This window comes from Vipera ursinii (genome assembly GCF_947247035.1).
Source record: "Vipera ursinii genome assembly, chromosome: 4".
NCBI lineage: Eukaryota > Metazoa > Chordata > Lepidosauria > Squamata > Viperidae > Vipera > Vipera ursinii.
Window position 1 is genome coordinate 65,043,503 of NC_139514.1, and position 19,955 is coordinate 65,063,457.

The following is a 19,955-nucleotide window of genomic DNA, read 5'->3' on the forward strand; positions in this document are numbered from 1 at the left end:
GGCCATCGTTGGTTTGCTTTTGTTTAACAGCTTGCATATATGGTTCTATTCAGAAAAAGAAAAAGAAGAAAGAAAAAAAGAAGCAAGAGAAATAAAAGTTAGATGTAATGGCTAAGATCCACAATAGCTGACTCATGGAACTGAGTTATTGCTGTACTGAAAGTTTTATATAGCCTCTGTGTCCAAATGTACACTTACTGCTTCTTCAGCCTTGACAGTTGACCTTTCAATGTGTGGGCACACTGCCCCAGGGGCAGCAGCATTGGCAGGGCAGACACGGCAGTATGCTATTTAGTAACCCATCCCTACTGTCTTTATCTCAGATAGCAACCCAAGCTGACACTCATTGTATTGGGTGAATGTAAATGTCACTGTACTTTTTATGTGAAGGCCAATCCACAAACTTTCACATTTCCCCCTTCACATGCTGCTCTGGATGCTCCTGGTTTTAATTTGAAAACAGCCATCCAAATCCCATTGTTATAATCAATATGATTTTCTTGTCTTGGCAATATTTAGGGGTGGTGGTTCTTCTTTTTTTTTTTTTAAAAAAAAGGGCAAAACAAACCAATTAGTCAGACTGTTGTAATTTGGTCAACCACCCGGGTACTATCCATATCTACCATTTCAACACATTCTATTTCCTCCCGATTCTCAGGAGTTTTCTTCTCTTTCCTTTTTTTCTTTGATGGTGGCACAAAAGTTAGTATCACAGGTAAAATGGCAAAGCAATGAAAGAATGTGACTAACGCTATCAAAAACAAGCACCTGAACAGTGTACGGGTCAGATTTGAAGGCACAGCTGCGAGAGGAATCAGACCAACAATGTAGCAGAGGTAGCTCTGTAAAATCGCTACCCCGTGCACTTCCAGGGCATTCTTTACCCATTTAGTTCTTGTGAAATCTTTGCCCAGGACAAATGTTGACAAGAGAGGTGCACAGTTGTCAACTGTATAATTAATTCCATAAATTAAGCACAACACAGAAATACAGTCCAGCTCAACTTTCCACAGGGTCATAAAACCTATAACTCCAAATTCGACTGAGGCAACGGTGAGTGTGAGCCATACATTGATGAGAGAATCTGCCACCAGGAATGCAGAGAAGAAGAGCAGGAATAAAGCACTAATACAGGAGTTCTGCAAGGGGGCCCCCACATAGGAGGCGTAACGATCCATGTAGACAAAGGATGGGTTGAAAACAATAAATTTCACCTTAGATTTGAGAGAGAGCTTTCGTAAGGTTTCCAGGAGGTGATAGAGTTCTTCTCGTTTGGTATTCATGGTCTTAGCTACCAAGAACATTCGAGAGGCCACCACTTCAACTTCGTTATTGTACTTTTTGGAAAAAATGATATCCTCTGAAAAATGGGCAAACTGGGGAGCTTTCAGAAAGGAGTTCCTCAGCATATCGGTAAAATTCTTCTTAGATAATCCAGTTGATACATTGAGCTTTCTCAGATAATTCAAATAGCTCTCAAACCAAGATATCCTTACAAACCCCTTGGTATACTCTAGCATGTCATCTTGAACGGTCACATTCCAATATTCTATTGATTCATAAATATAAAACCCAATGACAGGACTATAATTGCTGAAGTACTTCTGCTGAGCAGTAGTGTACTCCATGGTTCGTGTTGCACTTGCTACAATGTTACTGAGGTCTGACTCTTCGCTGACCTGCAAGTAGCCCATTAAGGCAAAGGAAATATAAATAAGGTAAAAGAGAACTACAAAAGGCTTGACATAAGTGTTTGTTATCCAGTCAGAGTAATAACGTTTGAGGAAACACACCAAAAGGTGGCTTTCATAACTGTTTGTTTCCTCTGACTCTGCTGTATCCTCGCTAAATTTGGCTGTCAGAAGAAACCTATACCAAGCAGGCTTCTCTTGCAATACCTCTGGTTTTGGTACCTTTCGGCAGAAGATACTATGCTGGTAGTTGTTTTCTATGTAGCCAGTAAACACGAGGCTGGAACCATAAAAGGAGAGTACATAGAGGTAGTTGAAGAAAATTGCAATACAAGAATTGCAGCAGAAGATCCGGGTTGCTTCAATGTTGGTGAAAGGGCTGGCACCAATCCCAAAAGTCACCAGATACATGGCAGTGGTGAGAGAAAAGGAGAGCATGGAGTCTGCGAACACAGCTGCAGTTCTCTCTTTTACATGTTGGTCTTCTCTAGTTTTCCTCCAGGAAGACAACATTTCAAAAGTTCCATATAATCCGTGCCCTAGAATGAAGAAAAGAGCAATTGTAATGCTGTTATACAATGAGAAAGTCAGGTGGCTCCTACAAATGAGGATATAGCTAATTGTGCATTGCACGACCTGGGTAATTTAGGAAGAAATTGTCCTGGTGTAGGCAGATGTTCATATACGTTGACAAGTTATTTTAAAAGATGGAATTACAGTAATTGCTGCTGGTAAGTAATCTGTGCCAGAAAAGTTGTAGCCAAGAAGAATTATGCGAACAAGTTCAGTTATCCAGTTAAAGCTAAACTATGCATTTTTCATGCCATGGTTTTACTTTGTGAAAAGTAACCAAAGTTAAAGAAACTTCAGTAATATTTTATCAATACTGCAGTTAAACAAAAAACTTAAACATGAAGTCTATGTTATGTGGGATGCAATTAAGATTAATTTGAACCATGGCACAAGTATTTTTTTCTTATTTTTTTCTTTGATAAAACATGCTCAGAAAAAGCCTTTGTGGATACTGTGAAAATGTACAGATGGGTCTTTTCACACAATGGAAATGCTTATTTTTAAAGCAAGAGCATCCTTTTTAACGTTTGAAAATGGATTTGGCGTCATATGATTTAGGTAACTATGATATCCTGATATTTATTTTCAAAATAGATTAAGGTGCTTGATTCAGTCACAACACTGTGAAACAAAAAGGCTAGAATTGTTTCTAAAAGTCACAAAAGTAGGTTAGATTGATTATGCATTGAATTCATAATTCTGTGCAAAATTCTATATGCGTGGAATCAAGAGGTTGCCTAGCCCAGACAATAATCTAGATGATAGACATGAATGAACTGAAATATTATTATAGTTTTGTCATGAATAAAGCTATGGTACAAATATACTGTATATTGACCACTATATTTAAACTTTTAAGGTATAGAAAATTTTAGGTATCTGTTTCACTAGACTAGTTACATGTATATCAGTTTTGATTCTATAAGTAACTAATCAGTACTAAATCCAATTTGTTTTTGTGGCTGAATTCAGTGGGATTAATGGTGTCATGGTTGATTCTCCACTCAGTCCGGCTCACAATCAGACAACAGAAACAGGGAGGCAGGAGGGAAAGGATTGGAATGCAAGGCTTGAGAAAGAACCGAGGAATTCAAGTAAGCCAATGCAGCCCAAGGTCAAATGCTGGGAAAACTCTGAGGTGTTCCAAATGCTCCCAAAACAAAATGAATACAATTGATTGGTGGACAGTGAACCATGGGGAGACCCAGGGGAAAAAGGGGATTTTACCTAGGGTGGTTTTCACAAGAAAACTTTTAGAACTGGCTTTGCTACTTCTGTGCCTATGTGGAATTATCAGTAAAGTTATACTCTTATTAAAATAATGTCCCGGGAGTTTCTTTTGCTGCATTTATCAAGGGGACGGTTGACAGGTGGTGATGGGGATCCAGTCTAAATAACTGATTTAGCATCATAGCAAAAATTAGAGTTTTATTTCCCTATAAAATTTTGGCTCTTAAGGATACCCCATATACAGTTATTTTAACAATGGAAGATATACACCTATGTACCATATGTGCAGCTCTGGCTTTGAAATGGAGCTAAGCGCCAACCCCTATAGTCGGGTATGAGCCTGGTCATTTCCTACACATGCCCTTTTTATGAAGCACTACTTCTGCAGAATATTATGTCATCTTTGTAAATCAGTTTTCAGTTTTCCAGAGTCCTCCAAAACTACCACTATTCTATTTACCTAGCTACTGTAATTATACTACGCTTTGAATAGGATAGAGGATCGGGATAAGCCCTCGCTTGTTCTCAGACATCAAATGATTTTTCCCTCAGAAACAGCTGGACAGACTTTAATCACTTGACTATTGCTGAGAAATCCGAGTGTTAATGCCAACAAATTTCAAATCTGGGACAAGCAAGGTCAATGGGGAAGCCAATTCACTTAACAACCATGTTACTAACTTATCAACATCAACTTAACAAGTGATTCATTTAACAACTATGGCAAGAAATGTCATAAAATAGGACAAAATTCACTTAAAAACTTTCTTACTTAGCAATGGAAATTTTGGGCTCAGTTGTGGTTGTAAGTTGAGGACTACCTGTACTTGTAGCTTACCTTCACTGATACAGGTCCGTGCATCAGGGGAACTCTGTTGATTATAGTGTAACCTACAGAATGTCACACAAGGTCCTTCCGAGGTAGGTAAAATGAGGACCCAGATTGTTGGGGGTAATAAGCTGACTTTGTAATAATGCCGCTTGGGGCCCCCCGAAAGCCCTAATAAGCAGGCATATACATAGAATGAAGGCTACTGCTAAGCACATTGGTTTGTGCTTAAATTGTAAGCCGCCCTGAGTCTTCGGAAAAGGGCGGGATATAAATGGGATTAAAATAAAATAAAAAAAATAAAAAATACTCAGCATCTCTTCACCCACTATTTTCTGATTGAGTCTTGGACTGTGTTTGTTTAGTTTGAGGGAATATTTATAGAAGATTATGTTGAATGTTTTTCATTCATATAATTTTATGTAATTGCACTGCTTTCTGTTTTGGTATTTGCATTTAGCACTGAACTTTGCAGTATTTGTTTCTTGATATAGCCAGTACAGAAGTTTGAGTCAAAATGTTACAAATTGGATCAAATGCTTATATATTCATTGCAAAATAAATCCTACCTGGAACAGACAGAACACTCTACTTCAAAGGTTTAATCAATATACTTTGTTTTCATGCAGTGCAATCCTATAAGTGTTTATTTAAATTACTGTTATATTATACCACCAAAACCAATCTTTGAAAGCTAAACTTATTCAGAAAATCAGAACATTTCTTTTGGGTTGTTGCCCATTTAAACACACATTTCTGCATTTGCTTTGCTAAAAGCTTCAGAATGTTATCTCTGCAATCATGACGGGCTAAAATTTTCCTCTAAAAATGATCGAGAGAGATTGTTGCAGGGATTCTAATCAATACTTCCTGCAAGTCATTTCTCTTGTCCTAACATTGTTATACTTACTATTTTTGCCAGGTTTTTAGAGCTGAACTGATTAATCACAGCCTCCTAATTAATGGCACTCTGGTACAGATAGCCTGTTTTAGATGCTTGGGTACTTAAAGCCATTCCTGTGGTAAACAAGAATCAGTACAGAGGTTCTGCTTCGATGACATTTATTGCAGATAACAGGACATTACTACAGTATTCATGCATTCTTGGAATGGGCTACTGAAAATAAGATTGAACACTGTTGCCATTAATGTTGGGGTTTGTGTGCTACTGTAATGAATTCAAGATCAATGCCTGAAGAAAATGGGCTTTCTCAGATAGGTCTGTTTTCATAGAATTAATCTGGAATGATGGCAAAAGGTTACAAATATCTTTCTGGGTTCATGCTGAATGCCCATTCTTCCTGGGATGCCATCTAGGGCACACATTGATAAATTAGTTGGCTTCTGACTGATACGTTCAGTTTATTTCTAGAGGGCTTGATTGAGCTAATGAGATGCAAGTACTGAGTCTGCCAATATTATAAGCCTTTAGGTAAAAATATTTCTAAACAGAATACCAATTCCATATTAAAAGGTAGGATAATTTAATTTTATCTTCCCACATGTGCCACTTTAAAAATAAATTAAAAAGCCATTTATGTAAAGAACACCCCAAATGTCAATTTAATTCCCAAATATTGTATCTAAAAACTTTTATAATGGTTTACCTGTAGCAAGTATTTTAATGGCACTGAAAAAAGTGACTTATGACCATTTTTCACATTCATAATTGCTGCAGCATCACCATGGTCACATGGTGATGGACCCTTGGCAACTGGTTCATATTTATGACAGTTGCAGCATCCAAGGACATGTGACTACCTTTTGTAATCTTCTGACAAGCAAAGTCAACGGGGAAGCTAAATTTATTTAACAACCGTGTTACCAACTTAACCACTACAGTAGTTCACTTAACAACTATGGCAAGAAAGGTCATAAAGTGGGCAAAACTCACTTAACAACTTGTTTAGCAACAGAAATTTGCAGTTGTGGTTGTAAATCAAGGACTATACACCCTTTCCTTTCTAAACCATTTTCTCACAAAATTTGCTTTTTTAATTATTAGGCCAGGCTGTTTTAGATTTCTGGAAGCTACAATCAAACATCTGTGGAGAAAAGCATCCTGGAAAGCTTGCTTTAAGCCATACCGTTTCACATTTAAATTTTATTTCATAACCTATCATCAAACTGTGGTAAGATCTTTAAGGGGGGAAAGCAAATTTGGTTGCTTATGCTTACATTTTTAATTTTTAACTTCCTTCTAGTTATTGCATACGTTTCTGTAAATTAAACAAACAAACAACATGCCAAAATTCAAACCTTCACATGAAGTTATTCACAAATCATATTTATCCATAAGGCAAATAGGACTAAAAATTTTTTAAAATGTCAAAGGATTGTGTAGTTTTTCACAGGAGATCCATTATATTAAATGTCTCTTCTGCAGCAATAAACTATAATATGTCCTATCATATTAATCCACGTGCAATTGGGTTGGTAGAAGCAGAATTCCCTTGCCGTGTTTACTATGAAAGCCTTTTGGCTATAAAGGGAGGTCTGGGTGTTGGATATGGGTGGACAGCAGAGGAAGAAAGAATCTCCAAATAATTCATTGGGGACACCTTGCTCAAGTTTAAATTCCTGATATTAAATATTGATAACTCTTTGTAGATTTAAGTTTAATCATTAATACATGGGTTTGCAGTATTATTAGAACTTAAGCAGCTGAATTGCCTGCAGCTTTGATGACAAATAGATACCCTTTTTGTTCCTAGGATATATACATTTTAAAAAATGCTTTGAAGGGAAATGGCAATGATTTGGTGATAGCACAGAGAAGCAGAAGCATCCCTCCACACACATATTTTTGGCTTTATTTGATTTTTTTACAAAGGAAAATAGGTGCATTGGAGGCTGAAAAAAAGTGTTCATTAATTATCTGAAATGTAAATCCTTGTAAAAAATCTGCCCACATCCTTGGGCCTTTTCAATTCTTTCAATTTCAATTGGACAGGGATGTTAGGACCCACCCCAAACCACGTCTTAGGAAGACAAAACTCTTGGAGCCAAATTTTAGTCCAAAAGAAATCTTTACTATGACATGCTTGTTTGTAGGAATACAAGACAGGACTTAATATTGTTCCACAAACTAAACCATTATAAAGAGTTCCCAGTTCAACCCCCCCCCTTTAACCCCATTTGGTCAGTCCCCCATCATTTACCTCGTATCATCCCTCTCGTGGGATAAAGGAACTTAGGACCTTTTATGTTTATTGCTCTCTTCCGTAACACAAGCCAGATGTTCCTACCCTAACCCCCCCTTTTGTTTCCCCAGTTCAAAAGGCTTCTCTTTTTCCTTTGAAATGCCTAATACAGGCTCAATACACATCCGTTCCCTCCTCCTTGGGAGATGGCAGGATCCATGGAATAATGTTTTAAACATACATTTATGAATATGATATAAATGGATTCTGACAAGGGAACTAAAATAATTTATTTATTAAAGAACTTCCATTTCTCTTATCACTCATGCAAGAATATATTTACACATACACGTACATGCATGGGAGACAGCCAATTTTAAAACAGAAGGAAATGGATCTTGAAAAAAAGATGGCAAACCATCTCCCTTTCAGGAGGTTATTTTATAGTTACAGCAATTTCACCTCCTCAAAGGTCATCTGGAAGAGCAAAGAAACAGGAAGAAGGCAAAGGTCCTTCCAGCATCCTTCCTTATAATCACCCGCTAAGTGCAGAATAAGATCTCTAACTGTATTTCTGAGCATTTTGGATGCAATGGGACATCATTTGCAATCCTATCATACAAAACTAGAATAGATGTGTACAGAATATTTGGCATCTATTTGTGGTCAGATGTCTGCTGTTCATCTTTGTTCTCCAAATTGTTTTACGGTTGCTTCCGCTGGGTAGGTCATGACTGTCAATTTGATAACTAGCACAGTGCCCCCATTAAAACTAATTGGGAACAGTTAAACTCCCCAGGCATAAAAACTATCAAAAAAGTACAGCCACTGACTGACATCCTATTGTTAATTGTGTTTTAAATAGTTATGGTCTATTCTCAACAGGGAAAATAATTAAGCTCACTTTCACTGCCTCCATAAAGACAAAATGACCTTTTTAAAAAAAGAAAAGGAGGCAAAAATAAAAATAAAACAGATTGCTTGCCAGTGTAGAAACCTACACATTTTATAGTTCCTCTAAATACTGTAGACAAAGTTGTCTTAAACTTTGGTATCATACTCAAAGATGCAATTTTTTTATTCAGCCAACTGTTCTAAAATCAAATCCTAGCAATTTTATGAAATGACAGCCCAGCAATAAGAACTAATTCTAAAGTATTTAGGATTCTTTTATTAATTTGACAGAACGTAGGGGCAGTACAGTAGCATTCAGTGCCCACCAATTGTTGTTGTTGTTGTTTTATACTGGGTTTTACCAGTATAAACTATTGGATTTTCATTTTACTCATTTTTCTTTATAAAAAAGAACCTTCCTTTTACTATGTCTCTGTCTTTGACAATCAGGTTATATCACCTCTCTTGGGGAATAATACAGCGATATGTTGAACTGGCCCATAATCCTGAGAAACATATGTCACAGCTTTTCATTTCCTCACCTGCAAGAAATCATGTTGGAATCAAGCTTAGAAGAGATTTTTCACATTGAACATGAAAAAAATTAAACTTGTTTTTCTCAGCACCTCAAAAAGAGACTGATCGATCTTTGCTTCTGTAGTAGCTAATGGGAGAGAATGGATTTGGGATCAGAGAAATGGAATTAATGCTACCTTTGATTCCCTGGACTAAAGCAGAGTTCTATGATTCCTTCTTTAGCTAAGACTGTGGGATACAGTTGGGCTCAGACCCAATATTATATGCTTTTGTGTGTGCTACATTATTCATGTCTAGCTGGTGTACCTCATATAGCATTTTTTCAAATATCACTGGAAACTACTGATTCAGTATGTTGTAAATATTTCCTTCATAAAACCCTTCTGCAGTGCCTCAGTTCTTATAAGAATATATAAAATGACCTGTCTGAAAAAGATAGCACTAGAGAAGTAGAAATATGATATTAATGGGATGGGATGGACATTTTGTGATGAGCATGTACTAATCAAAAAAATACGAGAAGAGGAATCAGCAGCTTTGGATAAAAATCTTGGAAATCTGACACATTTGGTTTCCTTGTGGGTCTTGTCTTCAATGACATCTTTCTTTCTCAGCCATCAATAATTTAGGCCTAACCAATACAAAAGAGAACAAATAGCATTACTGAGACATTTAGGGATTTTTTTAAAGGAATGTCTTTCATACAGGTATGGGGAGGGGGGAGGAAAAGTATCTAAAGATTTGAAATCTTTTTGAATAAGAACATGATTTAGCCCTAAGGCTGCAGTAAAACATAGCCGAAGGGTTTCAGAGACCAGTCCAATTTTACATTTTTAATAAACATGCAGTCTACTATAGGATGCCCAGCTCCATATAGCTGACTACATCAAACACAGCTATTTTCCTGAACTTATTCATGAATGTGGAGGCTGTGTTGTAAAGCAATTAATTTATAGTGGACATTCTTAAATATTGTCTTCTAAAAGCTTTTATATGCAAACAATATTTGTTTATAAGAGTTGGAACTGGAGTTAAAAAAGCTAAAAAACGTTCACAAAGCCAGATAATTGTTTCAGAAGTAATCCTAAAGGTACCAAACTCTCAGCGTAGGTTTGTTTTCAATGGTGAGATGTACATATTTCTAGAGTGACAGTTCTTCCCAGACAAATGTAAATTCTGCAGAACATTATTTTTCCATGAATCAAAATCAAAATATATTTGCCTACAATTGTGTTAGAAACTAATTGACAATTGCAACCCCAAAGAGTTTGATATTGTTTAAATTGTCTGTTTTGAATATGTAGATGACTCTAATAAGATTCAATAATTGAGGATGAATTTCCTCTTGCTGAACTGTATCCTCATTTATAGATAGATTAATATTCAATTGCAACGTATCTGTATCTATCAGAAAGCGTGACCTGGACTAAAATATGGTAGAATTGGTTCTCTATCAGGGTTGCAAATGTGTTAATACGATAGAAGACATGCTTTGTAATGCATAGGAGCATGAAAACTGCATGATAATGGAAATAGGTGGAGATGCTTTAATGAGTCACAAACTATGGTAGTATTTGCACTCCCATACATTGTTAAATGTTAAATTTAATTGATTACTTTTTTTGTACACTATTTTTTTTTCTTTTTTGTTGTTTGGGTTGAATGTATGCTTTTGTTTTGTTTCATTTTGCTTGTTTTATTGTTTTGTATTTTATTCTCTATTATAAAACAATAAATATATAAAAAAGAACATGCACCACATCTGTTACCACTTTTATTCTGCTCAAACTTACTTGTTTTAAGATGTTAGTAACTTGAGCAATGTAATTGTTCAATTTTTCCTACTTTCATCACTGTCTCCCAACTGAGAATTTCAGGAAGCTCATGTGAGGTTCATGTTTACATATTTTCTTTATAAACATATCACTTATTCAACTTAGGTAGTTTACATATGCATAGAAACTGCCATCCTATTTATTGTGACTTTTTTTGTATTGATGATTTATCTCCATAAAATCTCTAGGGAGTGGAATGGTAGACTACGGTATGCCTTTTGACCTTATTAACTTCCGCTCAATTTTGCTTTCACAGATATAACTTATTCTGTTAAGAACTGTCCTAGTTTGGCTATATAACAGGGGATAATTTTATGATTAGGAGTATATTTTTCTGTTCACATTGTGTAATTATTCCTGTTATCTGAAAATGTTGCTAACGTCTGCTTTATTGTCTTTGCCCATCAAAACTTTTTTTAAAAGTAAACTACAACATCTAAATTTCATCTTTTGTCCTGGAAAGAAATATTATTTTATTGATTCTGGATAGCTGCAAATATAGCCCTTGCTCATCTAGAAATATGATTACATAGCATTGGCCCCAATAAAGCTTTGGGGAAACAATAGTGTTTTTCGGTTCATTATGAGAATTATCAGTTTTGCATTTAGTACTCATACATCTGCTAAATATTTTGCATGTTTATTATGTGATAGCTAATGCCACTGACGAGTGTTTGTCAAGGAGTTTTATTAAAAGCTTCTTGAAAGTTATTCCCAAGGCCATCCACACATTCCCTTTAAATCATAGAATCCTGAAAAAACTGAGGATCCTTTTAATATATTATTTTGATAAACACTGGAGAACTTTCAAAGTATCAGATGAACACCACACAGTATTCCCCCCGCCATATTTTGGAATGAAAGAATCCTGGGAACTATAGTCATTTTTATATCCTGATAGGAAATACTTTAGACCAGTTCCTAAGTAACTGAATTGTAAGCACTTCGAAACAGTGTCATAGTTACCAGAAAAAGACAGCACAGATCTGTCAAGAACAAGTCTTGCCAGTTTAAATTTGCTTCTTTGTTTTATTTGGTTCTTAATAGATTGTGGCAATACTATAAATGTAATATATTTTGATTTAACCAAATCATTTAATAACATACTTCATATTCTGATCAACAAATATGTGGTTGATGAATAAAAATCAAGTGGATACATAGTTGGCTTGAAAATGGTATTCTCCAAATGCTCATCAATCACTTACAAAATTACAATGAAGTATCAAGTGGGATGCCATTGGATATTGTATTATTTCTATGAGCACTGTATCTCAGGTATTTTTTCAGGCTTCCATACAACATTGAAAAAAAGCTATTACTGCTTTTAAAAGTTGTATTAAAATTAGATTGATTTAATGATTTGATTCATTGTGGCATCAACATTTTTAAGCTGATGCTTCAAAATATTTTGAAAAATGTACAACTCCTAGTAAATATGATATATAAATATAACAATAAATTATACTGCAGTGATGGAAGCAATTCAGGTGCTTCAAATATATTCAAATTCAAATATATTTTGTAGCTGTCCTACATTTCACTTCTAACCTAATCACAAACCAGTGTTCAACATATTTTACTACTATTTCTGGCTTCTGATAATGTTCTTGAATAAACTGCTGTACACAAAGGTCACTCTGGCATGAAGTCTGTGCTAGCTCAAGTGCTGGAAGGTCCAGATGTCTATAGGTAGGCAAACAGTCATGGAACTTCATTAGAGCTGTTTGTGTAGCTAACTTGCCAATGTAATACAAGGGTGTTCTGCAGCAGCAGCTCATTTTAGGATCTTTGTCTTTTGTTGTATGCTATATTTTTGAATATTTTTAGATAGCTACTTTGTTCCCTGAGGTTTGGGAAGAAGGAAGATTAGAAATGTAAATACATTTTAGTTAGCTAACATACTTATCCTGCATGATTCCCGATAGTCTTACTTGTATTGAATTAATTTACAACAGAAATAAGATTTTAATTGACTGAGGGCTTAGCCAGACTCTTCTCCAAATGCAACTTGTACCAAAGATCTTTAATTTATTTATTTTCCTGAAGTTTCTCTGCAAGTCTTTCCTAGAGTTATAGCTGTGGGCATTTGTGGGAAGGACAAAGCAGACAATGTCAACTTGCAAATGTGACATAATTATGTCAGGAAATAAGTACGGAATGGTAGCATTAGCTTGATGATATCACTACATATGAAACATCATTTTGGTATTAATTGCAGTTTGTTGTGGACACTTGCTAGTATATCTAATCCTTGGAGTATAACTTCCTAGTATCTGAGAATTATTATCTAGTTCTGAAAGATGTGTCTAATTCTAATTCTTTTCATAACATTGTAAAATTTGATTCTGATATTACTGTTTCTTTAAACTTTCAATAAATCAGAGGCAGAACTAGTTAAGGGAATTACCTAAGTAAGTTACCATAAGTAAGATTCCTGGCATTTTTAGATCACACTGTGGTAAACCTGAAAAAATAATGTTTTCGTACAATCAAGTCAATTATTTCTATTCGTACAGAAATACTTGGTCTTAGCTAAATGGCTTAGAAGCAGACTATTCAGAATTAAGTGTGAGATGAAGTATGGCTGAATTATAATAGTGCAAACATTTACTTCAATCCTCGTTTATTTCCCATTGCCATTACAATAGTTCAGCTTTTTAAAAAAATACTATTTGTTGGCATCTTCAATTATTCCAAAATTTTCAAACTTTTAGTTAATCAGTAAAACATGGAAAAATGGCAAAAATATGCAGATCATATCTGTTCAGAAGACTGAAGTATATAATGCCTCACAAGGAAATTATCCATTGTTGGATAGAGCAAACCAGAGCAGTAAGATAAAGTAAATCAGAACGGAGGATGAAAGACAGTATTTGGATTTCATCACTGTAAATTGGAAGTAATGATTTACAAGCTTCCTTTCAACCTTTACATTTTATGATCTTTTCCTTGTGACTTATAGTACTGTGAATATTGGGGGCATGTCTGAGAATAGATAACTAAAGTAAAATAAAATACCATGCTTGAAAGGAAAGAAAATCAAAAAGGAGATGAATCGTTAATTTATTTTTGAAACCATTACAATGGGATTTTTAATATTTGTAAAACTTCACTGGTTTAATTAAAATGTGTGGACAAGAAAAAGCACGGAGCTCTGTTTTACCTGCATGTCTTGAAATTTTATTTTTACATGTTGAAGTAAACTTGGATTCTACTGTCAGAAAGTATGTCTTAATATCGGGAGGAAGGCTACTGCAAAGGAAAACCATGAGAGTTAAAAGACTTGAGGAAAGTGTGAAGGCACAGAGGCTATAATATTGTGAAGAAGAGCAATAAGAAAGACTGTAGTCTTGCATTTTGATTTAGATGGCACAGCTAATAGGAATAGTATTTATATCCTTAATATATGCATAATATTTATTTCTGCACTTCAAAAATGATTTGGAGGGCTGTAGATGTAGCATCTTGCAATGAAGAAAATAGCCCAGCAATGTTTTAAATCTCACCAAGAATGCCCTCTGTGCCCCTAGCTGAAAGGTAAGCAGGCTTAATCTCCCTAAGGGTGACCGGTGATATCAACAAGCAAACAGATAGGAGAAAAATATTGATTGTGTACGAAGAAATGTCAAGAAAGTATCAGAAAGAAGGAACAGAGTTCAGGATGGGAAAAAAAAGAGGATTGTTATAACTTGCAGACAAATACGGTAGATTACTGCTCAGAAAATGGGGTAAGGGAAAGCGAGAATGATATCAGCCTTACCAAAGATTGGGGGACATGATAAGGAAGGCTAAGAACCAGAGAATTATATGAGAAAATATGATAAGGCATAGAAAACGTGAACATGAAGTACAGAAGAAAAGAAAACCCAGAATCCTGGTTGAAGATAATGAGAGTTTGGGGCAGGGTTGGGAGGGAGCGAGAAGGCTAGAAAGATTCCAGCAGAAACTAAGAACAAAGATCAATGAAACCGAAAGAAAAACTGGGAGAAGACGCTCACAAAAAAGGAGGACCAGGAGGACCCTAAGACAATAACAGAAACATGTATGAGATAAAAATGGCAGAAAAACAAACAGAAAAAGAAATGAAATGCACAATACCATATTTATATAGGAGGATGAGGTTCTCTCCCTCAGTAAAATGTTGGGCTTGTGATAAGACTCTTCAGAAAAAAGAAAGAGGCCAAAGGGGATAGTGATGAAGCATGAAAAGCATGAACGCTTAGTTTAGCTTAAAGGTAACCAATGCTTGAAGTTTATTTGCCCAATGAATTTTAACCCTTCTGGTAAGAAGAATTTTCTTTCTTCACCAGTTAAATCTTCTCTTTACCTCACTTCCATTTAAGTTTGTTTCCTTGAGGAAGAAGAAATTTTGCCTCCCATCCAAGAAGCTCCCTCCGTTGTGACTGTATGGTGGGAGGATTCTTCTTCTTCCTCAAGGGAAAACAATCCAGTTCCCTTTTGTAAAAGCACTTTTGAGACAAATATGACCTGGATGATTGAAAATCTCCATAGACATTTCCCTTTTTTGTTTCCCTATTCATTTATCCATTCTTTTTACCCAAACTTAATGTTGGTTTTTTCCCCCCTTTGTTTTTGCAGGTTCTGTTGCAAGAATGAAGGGAAATATTTATAAGTACTGTTCTATTTCTGCGTGTGGATGATTTTTTTCAGTTCCTTCCATTCCATTTGCAATTGGAATACAGTGAATTGGCTCAGATTTCATTACCGTATTTTTATGTGTATAAGACGCTATTTTTTCCTTTAAACACCCTGTTCAAAAATCAGGTGTGTCTTATACAAGTGCAGTGTCTTATACATGAAAAAATAATGGTAACCTCTGCAGCTCAGGGCATGCCTGTGTGAGTTCTTTACATGCCGCTGCCATGCCACCTGGTGCAGGAGGATACCGCTGGACCGAGATGCTGCCAGGTGCCAGAGGATCATGCTGCCCCAAGGATGCTGCAGGTCCCACTGAAGCTGCCTTCTATGACCCGTTTGTCACTGGCACAGCTCGGACTAAAGCTGCAAGAGGCCCCAGGAAGCCGCCTCAGTAGTGATTGATGGCCGAGGGGTGGGTGGGACTAAGTGCACAGAGCGCCATCTGATTGGAGGAAGTTGCCTCCCTTGTATGATGGTACTGATAAGTACCAGTAATTGGGGGGTGGTGGTCTTATATAAGGGTGCGTCTTATAAATGGAAAAATACGGTATGTTGGTTGATCAGTCCAGTCCTGTTGAGTCCAAGTGGCCAAAGCCAGCAAGATTTGAGACAATAAAAAAACCCCTTCCTACTCTGGTTGTTTGGATTCCTCTTCATTGACAAGGTCAGAGATTAATACTGAGACATAATGAACAATCATCATGTCAAACAAATTCATTGATAAAACTTCACTGTAGTAAAGTACGTACATTGTATGAGAACAAGAATAATTTCTTGTGAAAATAAAATAAGTGGAATTTCAAACTTTTTTTTTGAAAGTTTGGGATTGTTTTCCTTAAGGAGTCTAACTAACTGTAGGTGTTCATGCATGAATGCTGATGAAATGAGTTCTTTGTTTACAAGCAATGAAGCATAATTTTCTCATAAATTTTCTAATGTGGATGACAAACAAAGATGACAGACATGGGATTCTAACAAGTCACAATAAGCAGTCTCTTTCCTCTTAGTACATCAAGTATTCAGCTACTACATATCCCCTGCTCTCTTGCTACTGTCTCTTGAGTTTCATTTTTTTTACAACTGATTTTGTGTCAATGCAAATAAAGCACTGTGGTATTATAATCAAATGCAAAGTATAATATTTTAAAGTGAAGGACAATATAGGCAGTTCCTCTCAGTAGATGGCAGCATTTTGCTGACCTTGTGTGGTCTTGCAAGCTAAGCATGGCCTGGACTGGTTAATATTTAGACTGGACACTTCCTGGAAATATTATCGTAAAAGATGGCAATGGCAAATTACTTATACTGTATTTTGTGGAAAAGAGAACAGAGTCCACCAGGAGTTGAACTGAATCCAGAAGAGGTTTTACTTTATGAGATCCCTCCAGCAGTATGGCACGTACCACAGAACTGGCCTAAGAGTCATGCTAGACTCTAATGTTCATTTCAGAAGTAATGAAATTGCCTGAAAGCCCAATTATTGTTAGCTTTTTTCATAATTATTTCCCTCCTTTGCTGAATTGTTCATGCATTGATTCAATTTGTGGAAGGTGTCACTGCAGTCAAAGGCACTATTTTAGTGGAACATGTTGAGAAAAATAACAGGCTTACTTTACAAGCAGTGAATAAAAGCCTCTTTGTCAAGGAGAAAATCTTACCTAAGGAAAATGTGACATATGTTCAGGACAATTGGGGATTAATAGGCCATGGGAAAAGGACTGGAAAGCTGTAAGAGTAGAAAGACACATGAGCGATGAGGAGAAACATAGGAATTTACGACAGCTGAAGGTATTTGAATAAAGATGTGGGAAGTCAAGAGAGGACGAGATATTTCATATTGGTTTAAGAGAGAAAGCCAATATTTTGTCACTAGTAAGTCAAGCTGAACTAATTTTTATAAAAGATTCTTTGTATTTGTTATGTGCTAGTTTACAATCTAGCTTCTATCATTTTTTTTATTAAGCTATGCAAACTATTGGGAGGATTTGAATAAACTGGACAATTTTATTCTGACCTATTGAGCACTGAACAGCTTAGTTGAAACTAATTCCTGGAGGGAACAACAATGTGCTTGATTCTATTGGTGAATAAATGGAAAGCTTAAAACTAAAGCCTTGACAAAGTTAACACTAGTCCATTAAAAAGTAAACATTGAAGTACATTCATTGTCAGTCAATTAAATATTTGAAAAGATGTTCTTAGGAGACATATTTTGATCCATTAACCCCCATGATGTGCAAAAGATGAGTGGGGCCCAGGCTCACTGTTTCAAAGGGTAGGAGAGTTTAAGGAGTGAAATCCTTAAGTATCCTTATGACATCTATTTTGTGCTTTAATATTTTTATGTTCCAAAAGTGCAAACAAGAAATCAACTGTTCTCTGCCTTCCTCAAAGGAACTTAGGCAAAAGCTGGTATTTCAGGCTACCTTTATTTTAGAGGGGTGGGTGGTGCAGTGGCCCAGTGGTTAAGATGCTCGGCTTGTCAGTTGGAAAGCCAGCAGCCCAGCTTCAAGACCATGTGATGAGGCGAGCTCTGGTCCTCACCCCAGCTCTTGCCAACTTAGCAGTTCAAAAGCATGCAAATGCGAGTAAATAAATAGATACCACTTCGGTGGGAAGCTAACAGAGCTCCATGACATCATGCTGGCCACATGCCTGCAGAAATATCTTTGAACAGCGCTGGCTCAATGGTCTCGAAATGGAGATGAGCACTGCCCCCTATGGTCGACAACAACTAGGGGAGTAAAATCCGCAGGAACTCCTTTTTTTACCTTTATTTTAGTGGAGTCTGAAAAAGTGATACTGGTGACCCATCTGTTGTTCACTTTGGGCACCCTTCCTTTACTCCCACAACCAACTGATCGCTCAATTAATCACTTAACTGCCATAACCAAAATTCTGTTCTGTTTACCCTGCAATTAAAACATCTGTACTTAATAAAGTCCAAAAATTAATAAAATGTAATTTATATCTGTAGATATTTTCCTTATCCAGATTGGGAAAAATAATATGATTTATATAGCTGATTTAGTTTTGATCAAAGCATGGTCACGTTATATTCAGACAAACGTATGGAAGTCATGTAAGCATCAGACTTCTAACAACAAAACCTTGTAGTATGTTTCCTTTAGACCATGTGATATTTCTCTTATAGTTTGGATATAATATGGAATTGGTATAAAACAATGTTTACCTCCAGGGTTGCTTTCCTTATTTTAAGCAAAGCACATCTAAGGTCCACAGATACTTACTGTAAAGGATGAATCTAGAACTGCTTTTCAGTTAAAAGCAAGAAGTAAGTATGGCTAGCATATATTAATTTGAATGTATTTTTAAAAAGTCATAAAACCCACCTGAGAGATGTATAACACAGTACAAGATGTGACAAAGAAATATGTGCTACCTTATTCTAAAACATAAAGATTCACTGCAAATTAAATCTCAGTTCTGAAGCCTCTATAAAATCAGTGCACTGAATCTGCTGCAAATGAATAATGCTCTTGACAAAAGATGCATCAGATTCTTGGAGGTTTTTGTTTCTAATATTTATGAGAAGCAGCAAAATTAAGGTATGGGATTTACAAAATATAGCCTGAGTAACCTTAAAATGTTATTTAATCCTAGAACTCTCTGCTTGTTTTAACCCCTTGTATCAAAAGAAATTTCTTATCTCTTGTGACTTTGTGTCTAATCTATATATATTTGTCAGCATATATAGCATATTTAACATGATGATTCTAATTTCTCCAGATCAGAGGTCCTCAACCTTTTGGGCACCAGGGAGAGAGAGGTTTTTCCATGGACCGGAGGTGTGGTTTTGTGTGCTGTCTGCATCCCACGGATGGTGATTGGTTGTTAGTGTGGCCTGGTTGCTGGCATGCTGTGGCCCAGTACCGGTCTATGGGGTTGGGGACGCCTGCTCCAGATGACATCTTCAATTACTCATTTATAGAAGTCTAGAGAAATTTTTCTAATGCTGGAAATATTTCAGTCATTATGAAATGCACTCTTCTGCTGTGTCAAGTATCTTTTGAGAGGCATATAGCAGGCATTATCAGAGAAAACATTTGGCTTAGACAATTCATCAACCTTTTCTATTGCATATGCTTGCATTTGCCACAAGTAGTTAGATAGACAGACCTCTGAATCATGTCCAACTGAATTCTAATACATTTAGTAGTTTCAATCTAAAATTATGGTATTCTGTAGTAAACTTAGAGGGACGCGGTGGCTCAGTGGGTTAGGACGCTGAGCTTGTCGATAAGAAGATCGGCAGTTTGGTGGGTCGAATCCCAAATGCCGCGTAGCAGAGTGAGCGCCTGTTACTCGTCCCAGCTTCTGCCAATCTAGCAGTTCGAAAGCATGTAAAAATGCAAGTAGAAAAATAGGACCACTACGGTGGGAAGGTAACAGCGTTCTGTGCACCTTTGGTGTCTAGTCATGCTGGCCACATGACCACGGAGATGTCCTCGGACAAGCGCTGGCTCTTCGGCTTTGAAACAGAGATGAGCACCGGCCCCTAGAGTCGGAAACCACTAGCATGCATGTGCGAGGGAACCTT

At 36.4% G+C, this 19,955-nt stretch overlaps 1 protein-coding gene across 1 annotated transcript in view; it reads right to left on the reverse strand.

The window, feature by feature from the left end:
* Positions 1-419: 419 nt before the first annotated feature.
* The window catches only part of PTCHD1 (patched domain containing 1), a 56,267-nt gene continuing 36,731 nt past the window's right edge, over positions 420-19,955 (reverse strand). The window contains exon 3 of the mRNA XM_083361908.1: positions 420-2,230. Within this exon, the coding sequence (XP_083218034.1) occupies positions 576-2,230 (1,655 nt within the window). The 3' untranslated portion in view covers positions 420-575. The remainder of the gene's footprint in view (positions 2,231-19,955) is intronic.